Source organism: Natator depressus, chromosome 11 (genome assembly GCF_965152275.1).
Source record: "Natator depressus isolate rNatDep1 chromosome 11, rNatDep2.hap1, whole genome shotgun sequence".
NCBI lineage: Eukaryota > Metazoa > Chordata > Testudines > Cheloniidae > Natator > Natator depressus.
The window spans coordinates 13,397,478-13,410,161 of record NC_134244.1 but is presented as its reverse complement, the minus strand read 5'-3'; the positions used below and the strand labels follow the sequence as shown (position 1 = coordinate 13,410,161).

General features: G+C 38.3%; 2 protein-coding genes across 2 annotated transcripts in view; one reads left to right on the top strand and one right to left on the bottom strand.

Annotated features, from left to right (window-relative positions):
- Nucleotides 1-7,967, top strand: part of LMLN (leishmanolysin like peptidase) — a 24,735-nt gene extending 16,768 nt beyond the window's left edge. The window contains exons 15-17 of the mRNA XM_074967193.1: nucleotides 942-1,072; nucleotides 1,919-2,129; nucleotides 3,857-7,967. Of these exons, the coding sequence (XP_074823294.1) occupies nucleotides 942-1,072; nucleotides 1,919-2,129; nucleotides 3,857-3,957 (443 nt within the window). The 3' untranslated portion in view covers nucleotides 3,958-7,967. The remainder of the gene's footprint in view (nucleotides 1-941; nucleotides 1,073-1,918; nucleotides 2,130-3,856) is intronic.
- Nucleotides 7,388-12,684, bottom strand: part of LOC141995792 (glycerol-3-phosphate dehydrogenase 1-like protein) — a 23,338-nt gene continuing 18,041 nt past the window's right edge. The window contains exons 7-8 of the mRNA XM_074967194.1: nucleotides 12,421-12,527; nucleotides 7,388-9,513 (exon numbers count right to left, since the gene is read on the bottom strand). Of these exons, the coding sequence (XP_074823295.1) occupies nucleotides 9,417-9,513; nucleotides 12,421-12,527 (204 nt within the window). The 3' untranslated portion in view covers nucleotides 7,388-9,416. The remainder of the gene's footprint in view (nucleotides 9,514-12,420; nucleotides 12,528-12,684) is intronic.

Sequence of the window (12,684 nt, the reverse complement as noted above, 5' to 3'; positions counted from 1 at the left end):
AAAGAATAAATGGACACAAATCAGATGTCAAGAATTATTCAAAAACCAGTTGGAGAACACTTCAATCTCTCTGGTCACTCGATTACAGACCTAAAAGTGGCAATACTTCAACAAAAAAACTTCAAAAACAGACTCCAACGAGAGACTGCTGAATGGGAATTAATTTGCAAACTGGATACAATTAACTTAGGCTTGAATAGAGACTGGGAGTGGATGGGTCATTACACAAAGTAAAACTATTTCCCCATGTTTATCCCCCACCCTCCACTGTTCCTCAGATGTTCTTGTCAACTGCTGGAAATGGCCCACCTTGATTACCACTACAAAAGGTCCCCCCCCCCCCCCCCCCGCGCTCTCCTGCTGGTAATAGCTCACCTTAAGCGATCACTCTGGTTACAGTGTGTATGGTAACACCCATTGTTTCATGTTCTCTATGTATATAAATCTCCCCACTGTATTTTCCACTGAATGCGTCCGATGAGGTGAGCTGTAGCTCACGAAAGGTTATGCTCAAATAAATTGGTTAGTCTCTAAGGTGCCACAAGTACTGCTTTCTTTTTACACTGCCAGTGACTCAGTGGCCTTACTGGGATGGTAAATTAGTACTACTAGTGTACAGTTTAGCTGGCAGGCATACATGTGCAGTCAGGTGGAAGACTTACTTAGTTTAATGTTAACAGAAGTTGATTTATTCCAGTGGATATTAAGCTGTTTCAGGTAGTATAATGTTCACAAATTGTGGAAATGGTGTCCTGGCATTTTAGTCTAACATCCTATGAGCAGTCTGAAGAGTTAGGTTTTCTTTTTGGTGTTTGTTGAAATTGCCCTGTGGATCGTTTACTACTTGAAGTTCATTTTCTTTACTAATTTACAGTAGGGGCTTGCTGATCATTTAACAAAGCTGAGTTAACTCTTCAAAAATGTGTTCCTCTTTCCTTCAGATCCTTTCAAAAACTATGGTGCAGAGAAATATGGACCAAACTCTGTGTGTCTCATTCAGAAATCAGCATTTGTCATGGCACAGTGCAGAAAAAAACTCTTTTACCCTGACTGGGGCAGTGGATGTTATCAGGTAAGGATGACATTTTAAATAAATTTAGAAACCGTTAAAAAAAAATCACACCTTTTATAAAAACTCAGAATTTGTTTAAAAAATAGGTTAAGATTACTTAATATGATGAGCTGTTTTTGTTAAATAACCCAATAATTGTATGCGTGCTTTAAAAATAGCTTCCTAACAGGAGCATGTAACTTAAACCATCCACTGGAAGTTTAATAAAAATAAATAAAAAATAAAAAAAGATTGATGTTAAGAACATGGCTAGAGGACAGACATAGATGTTATAGTTATCTCTACCACAGACTTCCTATGAATGACTTGTCCAAGGTCGTCTTTGTGCCTGTTTCCCTAGCTGTAAAATAGGAATACTTTTTTTTTTGTTTGTTTTGTAATTTATATTGGGATGGCATCCTCACAGGATGTCTAGCTTAATTTGTTTTGTGAGTCCCACTGAGTTTAGGTGGAAGGCACTGGATCTATGCAAGTTATTTTTCATAATCATTATCATCTCAGCTGTACTACTTAAAGAATGGGTTCAAAAATATTCTTGGCGCAACTGAAAATGCACTTGTATAAAATCATTGGTAGTATGTAGATGATGATAGTAATTCTTAATTCAGTGGTTCAGTCAGTATAATTGCATAGAAGAATATGACCAAATCCTTGAAACAAATAGCAGATTAAAATCGTTAATTGCTAATTTTAGAACAATGTGGGTTTCCAGTTCATCTGTGCTGTCTCCAAGCCAGTTTGTGAACAAAATTATTTACTTATTAGAAGAATCTATAAACAAGTTTGGATAATACAGTGACTTATGTTTAAACATAACAGACCTAACTCCGGTTTCTTTATTTTAAGGTTTCTTGTTCTCCCAAAGGGCTGAATGTTTGGGTCAAGGACACAGCATACTTGTGCAGCCGCTCAGGTCAAGTGTTAACTGTTAGCATTCAGATGAATGGATGGGTACATGCTGGAAATCTAATTTGTCCAGCTTGTTGGGACTTTTGTGATTCCTGTCCCCCTGAACGAGATCCTCCGGCTTCTAACATAACAAGGACACTATCAATTGGTAGGTTGCCTTATGATTTGCTTATGTGAAATAAAGATAGGTAAAACATCTTAAAACTTCAGAGGATTTTGTCAGTTGTTGGAAAATATTAAGTGCTACAGGATTTCAGCATTATAACTATTCTTAAATAACTTGAATGGTTTGTACTTTGATTAGATTGAAAATCGAAATGTAGACGTCTTTGTGGAAAAACTGTATTGACTGCCAAGTAAATCAAAATGGAGGGGCAAACCCTCCCTTCCTCTCTATTCCAAAGTCCTGAAAACTTTGAGAAGGAAGGGAGCAGAGCCAGAGTGGTGGTATATTAATACTGTGTGGTCATGTTTCTGCTGGTCTGGGGGATGGTTGGTTGGAAGAAATATGGCTGAGGAACAGCCACTTCATATGGTATAATCTCTGGCAGTCCTCCCAGAGATGTCTGGGTAGCCTATGGAACTTCCAGTAGACCACGAGGCACTTGTGTGTTTGGAAGGTTATGACTCTCTCTTGGAACCTCTACGGGCCTGGACTCCTGCTTGTAGTCCCCAGTGGGATGTTTGTTTAACACTTTTGTAATTTCTCCTGTAAACTTGACCTTATGGGGATAAGATAACACAGAACATGTATAACCACTGTTTAGAGAGGTGGCTGCATGAGCATCATATGTTAATAACTGGTGGTCTTCCTTTACTGACTTGGAGCTTTCATTTTATAATAATTTGTTTTGCCTGGCTGCTTTCTAAAATGAAAGTTATTAACAGAAAATCACATAATTTACCTTATTCACACTAATGGTATATTACTTTCCCATAACTCCTAAAATGTTCTTTAGTCCTTAGATATGCTGCCCATATTCCAGCTTGGGTAACTACATTGTCTCTGTGAACCTGCCGTCTAGTCTCAGTTGAATATGCTATTTCTCTTCAACTCCTGTCCTTAAATTTCTATATAATTCTGTTGCAAATTGTTAAAACAGCTGTTTTTGTTCCATCCTGGAAGTGACGACATTTCAGTGGTTAGTGAAGGAACTAGTGTATAGTTTGTAAAAATTTTCTAGGATGAAAAGAATTATATAAATTAGTATAAGGTAAATTAACTTGAGTTCTAGTATCTGCTTTAGGTTTAACATAGTGTATCCTGTATTCTTTGTGTATAGAGATTATTCAGAACAGATCTCTGAAACTGCTGGTTATGTTAGTATCACCCACCGTCTTATAAATCAGTAAGAAAACATGCAGTGAGAACTTAGAGGGACAGGTATTTTTGCAAGCTCCCGCTTTCAGTTCTCCCTATTTTTCTTCCTGTTCTTTTCTTTACCTCAGTTCTGTGGTTTGGTTTTCAATGTTCTGCTTTTATGGCAATCTAAATCAGAATTATTCAGAAAACAAACTCTTGTGAAAGCCTGAGGCACTGTTAAAATGTTGATTCTACCCACTCCCACTTTTACCCCTCCTGCTCCTTTTCTTGCTATGTTCAGCTATTTTCTGACCATTTTCCTAACTGCTAATCCTTAATCAGCTGTAGAAGAAATACAAAGCATGCCCTGTCCTAGGGGCTAATCATGTTGTTACTGCAGAGTTCCTAGCCATGGAAAGCTAATATGCATTAACCTAAACAGTATTTCAAATGAAGTTTGTATGTTTTCATGTCTTTTTTTAACTGAAATTCATGCTTGTTAAATTGTTCGCTATTCTGTGTCTCAGGTGTGTGCATTTTGTAAACTGTATTATCTTTTTATTTGACTTTAGATTTGTGCTCCTGTTCCTCCAGCCTGGTTGTAACTCTCTGGCTGTTGATGGCTAACTTGATCCCCTTGCTGGCAGGATTTCTTCTGTGTGTATGGAGTTAAGTGTGGGTAAAAAAGGTACTTACTCCAAGACTTCACCACCATGCTGCATTCGTCGGGTCAAGAGCGCTGCCATAGTGCAACATCTTTGCAGGCAGCAGTCTCACACTCAACGACTGCCTTTTGGTCTATCTCACTACGGCTTACAGCCAAGAAGGTGCTGACAACAGCAGCTAGCTTTTAAGAGGAGACAAAGTTTACTATATTTTCTCAATAAGTGCCAGTATTTTGTGAATTCAGACCTTTAATTTTAATAGTAACAACTTTTGAAGATCAAATGTGCTAGCTGCATTAGGCAACTGGCAACGCAATCATTAGTGATATACATGTGAAACCGTAAGAATGCTTTTTGGATTTTGTTTTGCTAAATCCTCTGTGTAAGTGGTAGCAGGGTGTTTGGTTTTTTGTTTTTGTTTTTTTTAGCATCCTCAAACTGGAGATATACCTCAACGTTTCCGTAGTCAAAAGCCATGTAAAAAATCAGTTGCCATTGCTGCTAGGAACCTAGGCTGAAATGGGCTTTTACTAACTCTTGCCGTTTCAGCCACATGCAGAGAGAGAGAGAGAGAGACAGACAGACACACGCACAAACACACCCAATTGATATTCTGGCATTGCTTCCAAAATACTGTTCCGTACTTTGAAACTTATGATGAATTGATGGTATATTTTTCATGAAATTGGTTTCTTTACATTTATTGAAATATTTTAGGAATCCCACTTCAGCTTTTTGAAGCCCATTCTCGTTTAATGTGTGTCAGTTATATGAAAATTGATGCACTAAATATTTGAAACTTGCCAGGGTAACTTTAAGAAGGGGGAACACTGATGCACTTTTGATGGGATGGTCAAAATATTTCACTTTACTACAGTAGTTTTTGTCCTTTACCTTCAATACCAGTGTTCAGATTGCAGGATCAGGGTGAGGTGGGTGGTGGTGGTTGTTTTTAGACACTTTATGGGTGTTCAGCAGTGAAGTAATGAAGAGTTCTATTCTGCATAGATAATGTGAACACACAACACCTGTACTCTAATTTGACTTTCCTTTGAGGGAAAAATAATAGTGATGGCAACTATAGTAAACAAAGACAATGTTGACTATTTTTAGGCCAAAACAAGACTAACACACTAAGAAAACTATAGACTGGCTCTTCTGATGGACATGCGGCTGATCTCTAAAATGATACTGGATATGTGAAGATTTAAAATATTGCTATGAAAACAGCTGTTTTTTAAAACCAGGGCATACTGTGCTATAAAGAAGCACAGGTTAGCGGTGGACAAAATCTACTAGATTTAGGGAAATGTGTAGAACTTCTGTCTCTACAGTATGTCTGCTCCTGGGGACACTTAAAGATGCACACTTGCCCATATTTGACCCCTTTGGACTTACAAATAAGTCTTGCTTGCCCTATTCAGTTTGTTCATGGTGATAGTTCTGATTCTCAGAAAACTGTTTCCATTACAGATGTGAGGGGGCAGGAGTGCCCAGTGTTTCCAGCATATACCAAGACGAGGAGGATAAATATCTTTTAACCTCCCTTTAAGTTGCTATAAGGCAATGGATTTGTCAGGGACTTGCTCCCTCTTTGCAAGGAAAAAACAGTGGAGATATGGAATAAAAACCCTTTGGTCACAGATGAACTTGTTCTTTAATAGGGAGAGTTTCCATTATGGTTATATGCATGTTAAAGAAAAATCTCTTTATATGGCTGCTGCATTTTTTTTTAACATTATCCTTGTAAAAATAGGGTTTTTGTAATGTGGCCAATGTCACTGAACCCCCAATTTGCTACACAAGTTAAAACTGCCTTAAGGAATCACAACTGAGAATCCTTTGCATTGGGCTAGTTCCAAGTTATACACGCTGCTTTAAATTATATGAGGCCTAAATTAGCTTTAAATATGTGTGTTTTTAAAAAACTATAACAATTAGGGATAAAATGTTTTAAACACATACAAATCTGGATTAAGACACTACAAATAATGAACAGACTGATACATTTTAATATATACACAATGCAATGATGGTGTGAAATGGTTCCTTGAAAACGCATAATACTTTGAGAAGATTTCTTAGGCCCCAGAGGTTGATATTGTATCTTTTGTCTGTCGTGCAATAATAGAATTTAAGTAGCATCACTCAACAATGATGCTTTTTATACTTGAACATTTTTCTTGGTTATTTTTTCTTAATAATGTAAAATATTTGCACTGTCTCAACTTTCTGATTAACTTTATAGCTGTTAAGCATTTTTACCAGTGTTAATTTATTGCATTTGATATCCTGATCTCCTGTCTGTACAAATGTGAAACTTGCTATCTTTGAATGAATAACCTTGTCTTCAACTGAACAGTTATCTATCCCAATTGCTTAGTCTTTTCTCTGAGAATTTTAGTGAAACATGTAAGGTGACTTGAAAAGTCAGTGCTTTCTTACATCTGAATTGTGTACTATATAGTAAGTGAAAGTGGCCATCGTGCATTGTAGAGGGAGAACTCACCTACCTGTCAGAACTTCAAGGCAGACTTAACAGTACTCGCTGAGTAGCTGTTTTAATGTATCCGGTGAAGTAAAAATATAATTGCCTTAATAATCTGAGATTTCAGTCATGATTTCTGTGAGCACATGCAAGCAGTGAAGAATCCAGCTGTGAATGGTAGAATTGGAAGTGACTTCCTGATTTTTGTAGAAAAAATGTATTTGAACAGGTTAAATGAAACACTTGATACTTTTATATTAGTAAGCTAATGACAGGTAGCCCCACTGTAGTAGCAATGTGATGGCTGATAGATGTAATGAGGTCGGTGAGAGTGAAGGCTGTCAATACAATGGAAATATCCCTTTCCATCTCAGAAGAAGTAATTGAATAAAACTGCCTACCTCAGTTTTCTATACTGTCTTAAATTTAAATATTCAACATACTGTTAACTTCCAAATCTCAAGCTGAATAAGTAAAAACATCTCAGGTTTTTAAGAGCAGAATTAGAATAGGAAGCATAAGCCATTTCAGAATATACAGCTGAAAGTCCTAGTTTAAACAGTCATTTAGGCAGACTTAAGTGTTGTCTACCTAACGAAATTGTCAGTGTTATTTTTCTAAAATAACCTGCAGGAAGCTACTCTCGTTTCCTAGTTGCACTTATTCTGTGATGTACTTATTATTGCATCGTGTGTGTATTATTTCCAGCTTTCTTCCTGGACTAGCAAATAAGTTACTTGACTTGCTGTAGCTGTATTTTCTTGATTTATATAATATATAGAATATTTATTTTGTAAAACACTACGTGTTTGCTTATAGGGAAAAAACCTCTCATTTCTCAAAGGTGTTTCACAATTTTTTCCCTAGTTTTAATCTAAAATGGTAACTGAAAGTTCAGGTGACCTAGATTTGAGGAACACAATAGTGGCAGTGGTCTCAAAGAATTACAGGGAGAGAGGATAGTTCTTGGTCAGACAAATTGTATGCAATGAGCAAAATGCTCCAAACAACCAGGCAGTTCTGTTACTTCAGTGTTCTGCTCTCCTAAATGAGCTGACTCCTGGGACTTCGGAGTCTGGATCCATTGCAGGTATCTAAGGAGAATTTTGCTCCAATGTCTTACTTGACTGTTGGTACAATGTAGTTTATCTTTTTGATGTGCGCTAGTAAACTAGGAACAAATATCTAATCTAAAATCATGTGTCAACTGTCCTTATTTAGGAGGAACAGTGCCTATTTTCAAATATTTTTTGTCCTGAAATTTTTTCTACACTAATGTATCTCAGTGCAGCTGGAGAGGTATATGTTCGTTCTTCTCCAGTTCATATTTATGTCAAGTTGGTGAACTGTGGCTGAGCAGGATAAGGCCCTGACTCTGCAAAATGAGATGGATGGGATGTTGTGGGTGCAAGAGTCTGTATGTATATATCGCTCTGCAAGGTTAGGGTTCGTGTGCATACACTGAGTGGTACGTTTGTGTGGTGTATATAGTATTGGGCCTATGTGTACAAATGTCACCTTTTTGAAAAATAAAGCTTACTCTGAAAAAATAATTATTTTGGATGAGAACTGACTGTGACCTTGAGTATGTGTTTCCTATTTTAGTACAGAATATAAATATACAGTACGTTTTACAATGTTTGTTTTTGTGATTGGAATTGAGGATTAAGGGCTAACTCTTGTTTGTGCTGTTGCGAGTGGAAGTTTTTGTTTAAAAGTGTTAGGTACTGCCATCTTAAAATAATGAAACAAATCCTTGTACATCAAAGTGTATCTCAGTCTTGCCCTTCTCTGAGAATGACACACACGTTCTAAATTCAAACACTAAACACAATCAAAAAGTAATTTATGTATTAGAATTGTCCACTATTTTAACAGTGCCTTTGAAAAATGAAATTACAGCAAATATTTATAAATTTAGCAGAGTTAAATTGCTTTATACTTATATGAACTCATACTTGATAAACGTTGGCTAAACCTGAAAATGCTACATAATATTAAAATGACTTCAAATGGAGTTTGCAGGATACCTCCGCCACCTCTGGAGGCCCTCGGAGCGCCAAGCCACCGCAGGCAGCCAGTACCCTACAGCTCCTAGCCACCACGGGCGGCATGGGAACCCCGGAACTCCCTGCCACTGCGGGTTGGGGAACAAGCTCCCTGCTGGCAGTGGCAGGAAAACCCCCGAGCTCCCAGCCTCCGCAGGCATTGCAGTGGGGGAACCAGAGCTCTTGGTGTGCTCTGGCAGAGGAGCCCTGAGCTCCCTGCCACCCCAGCTGGTGGGGTAACCCCTGCAGCTTTCAGGTGCTGGGTTGTGTGTGAGGGGAGCCCCCCCTGCTTCAGGCCAGGGCTGGGGGGGGAACCCCTGAGCTCCCTGCTCCTGCAGGGAAAGGGGAACCCTCAAGCTCCCAAACGCTGTGGGTGGTGGGCAGCTCTGGGCTTCAGTGGGAAACCCAAGCTCCTGGCACCTGGGGTACACCAGGAGATGCAGGCACCAGGGGTACTCTACAGCCACCAACTGCTGCAGGCAGCTCCTAGCGTCTGCACCGCTGCCCCACAGCATGGGGATCTGCAGATCCCCATTTTGTCAGGGATATTTTTAGTAAAAGTCACGGACAGGTCATGGCTTCCATGAATTTCTCTGTTTTGCCCATGACCTGTCTGACTTTTACTAAAAATATTCATGACAAAAATCTTAGCCTTACTTATAAGCAACAGGAAAGAAAAGAATTCTCCTAGGGCTGATTCTGAAAAGACCAACCAAAGTCAAACCCATATTAAGGTTATTAAATCCTGTATCCATCCTACTTCCTTGGAGATACTGAAATATTCAGGCTGACGGTACCAAAAAAAATTTCTACATTGCCTTTACAAGAAGAGTTATGTGCCACGTGACTTATTTTGCTGCTTTTATTTACTACCAAGTAGAGAGAAGCCCAGAAGAGATGAATCCACATCCGGATGAGCCACATGAAATTCTTATGTGTGTTGTGGATGATTCTGTAGACAAGAGATGAATTCCTGGACCAACCTACCTTCATAGCAGATCTGGTAGACAGTGGAGAATAATGGAAACCTAAAAGAAGGATGAAATTGGTTTTGAAAGTTTACTTTATGCAAACAGCTCCAATATTCTTGACACCTATGAAAATGGGGGCTGTGGGAAAAGTGCTGCCTTTTTCTGCTTTAGGATGTAAAACAAAGTTTGAAGGGTTTTCATTCTGCTTTTTTCTCCTCCTTTCACAATTTCCTCTTATCTCAAAATTTTAAGCCTATCTATCTTGTGTTTTTTCCAGAGATTGTCTGGATAACTGGAGAGCTAGTTGTATGATTAAGACATCAAGTACAAGAAGAATGAAATTGAGAGGAAAGGATGTTACTGTTTATCTTGAGATAGGGAAGGTGTATGCCTATTTAACATTAATGCCTGACAAACAGATAGGAGAAAGCTGTATGGAAAAAACTCAACAACCCATGCTTTCAATTAAGGACTTGAAAAGCTTTTTTTTTTTTTTTTTTGCTCCCTACTCCTCCCAAGGAGTCTTCCAGGAAAGACAAGAAGTGATATTCCTGATATTTTTAAGGTAAAAGCATGCAGAACTGAACCTCACATGGTTTTCCTTACATAGCATAAAAAAAAAAAGAATTTTTTCCTTTTACTGATTGCCTTTTAAGTTAGATAATTGTACAGTCAAGAATGAGAGAATGGAATTGATTTGAAACTAAGTGTATAATTTAGAATATCATTCAAGGGGCACTGTCTGGTCAATTATAGGTTCTGTCAAAACAAGCTTTTATGAAATCTAAACCCAACAGAAATTTTTCCATAATTATTACAATTCCAATAGATGAGGTTTTTTAAATGCATCCTTAGTGCTTCCACCCTAAATACTGCAGCTGTGTGATAGTGTAGGAGAACCTGAAAGACTCATCTACTTTCATCGTGCAAGTTGAAATAGAGGCAAAGGCTAATTCTAATTCAAATTTTTTCATTTGTAATCTCAAGTGCATATATAGAATCATAAAAATGTGGGGCCTGGATGGACTTTGAGGTGTCAGCAAGTCCAGCCTCTTGGGCTGAGGCAGGACCAAGTAAACCTAGACCATCCGACAGGTGTTTGTCCACCTGTTCTTAAAAACTTTCTATGATGGGGATTCCACAGCCTCCCTTGGATGCCTATTCCAGAGCTTAACTATCTTTATAGCTAAAAAGTTTTTCCTAATATCTAACCTAAAGCTCCCTGGCTGCAGACTAAGCCCATTACTTCTTGTCCTACCTGCACCAGTACTATACCTGGCCATTTAGTCCCCATGGTGTAGTTGCACATCTGCATTTTCCCTTCATATGTGAATTATTCTGCACTTGTCTTTATTGAATTTTATCTTGTTGATTTCAGACCAGTTCTCTAATTGGTCAGTTATTTTGAATTCTAATCCTATCCTCCAAAGTGTTTGCAACCCCACCCAACTAAAAAATTGAATAATTCCAGGCTCGGGACTGAGCACCGTGGGAACCCACTAGATATGCCCTTCCAGACTGACAACAAATACTTGATCGCTCCTCTCTGAGCATGGTCTTTCAACACACTGTGCACCCACCTCACAGTAATTTCATCTAGACAATTTTTCCCCAATTTGTTTGAGAATGTTATGTGAGATTATATCAAAAGCCTTCCTAAAATCAAGATATCACATCTGCTTCCTTCCCCATCCACTAGGCCAGTATCCCCATCAAAGAAGGAGATGAGGTTAGTTTGTTGTGATTTGTTCTTGACAAATCTATGCTGGCTATTCCTTATAAACCTGTTATCCTCTAAGTGTTTACAAACTGATTGTCTAATAATTCGTTCTAGTATTTTGGTATCAATGTTAATCTGACTGATCTATAATTTTCCAGGTCGTCTTTGTTCCCCTTTTTAAAGATAGATACTATGTTTGTCCTGCTCCAGTCCTCTGAGACCCCACCAGTCCTCCATGAATACTCAAAGATAATTGCTATTGGTTCCAAGATTGCTTCAGCTGGTTCGTTAAGTACCCTAGGATGAATTTCATCAATCCTTGCTGACTTGAATACCTCTTATTTAAATATTCTCTAATCTAACCTGTTTTCCCTATTTTGGACTGTTTTCCTTCCCCTTGTTAATACTGTGAGTATCTGGTCATTAACCTTTTTAGTGAAGACTGTAGTCCAATAGGCATTAAACACCTCAGCCTTCTTGATGTCATCAGTTATTAGCTCTTCTTCCCATCTAAATAGAGGGCATACGCTTTCCTTCATCTTTCTCTTGATCCTAGTGTATTTAAAGAACTTCTTGCCTTTTGTGCCCCTTGCTAGATAACTCATTTTATGCCTTATCCTTTCTCATTGTCCATACACACTTACACTGTTCTTTTGTACTCCTTAGCAATTTATCCATGTTTCCACTTTCTGTAGGATTCCTTTTTGATTTTTCAGGTCATTAAGGAAACTGTTTAAATGGCTCTGTATTCCAGTAACATCCCTTTGTGCCACTAAAATGCTCCTAGTGCATAGAAATTTTTCAGCACACAAGCAGTCTTTGTTTAAAAAGATTATCCTGTATAGCATACTAAGAGAAGGCACTAGTTAAAGTTCATATTGTAGCTAGTATCAGTGAAAGGTGTAACAGTGATAGCAGAGCATGAAATCTTATTTATCTACAGACCAGGTACCCAGGCTGCCCCCACCACTGCATCTCAAACTTTCCTTTTTTTGGAAAGAACCATTGCTAGGTGAAGTAGTTCGTTCTGCATACCATTCAGCCTTTGGCCTGTTCTGTTAGCCTGCATGCTTATTGGCAGTATCAGTGTGAACAGTGATGGTGCCTTGATGTGGACACCTGTCCTTATGGACATGGACAGACTATATACTAGTTTCATAAAGACCTTTTAAACAGTTGTGAACTAGTAATTTTTGCTCATAACAAGTCTGTCAACTTGATATTCAAAAAATCAAACTACTTACTTATCAACCATGTTTTTCTGTTTCAGCATCTTATAGACTTCAGCTGAAGTCTGAGGACCTTGTAGCTTTTGTCCATTCAGCATCTCTTTTTCCAGCTCCTCAATTGACTAGAAGAAATGACAGCAATCTCACAAACAGAATAAAAGGAAGGTGCATAACAGAAGAGACTGTTTCAAGTAGAAAGCTTCTGAAATGTTAGACAAAAGAATCCAGTGATTAAACTGCAGCCTACGCCTGCCTTGTACTTTTGTTATAGGCCAAATG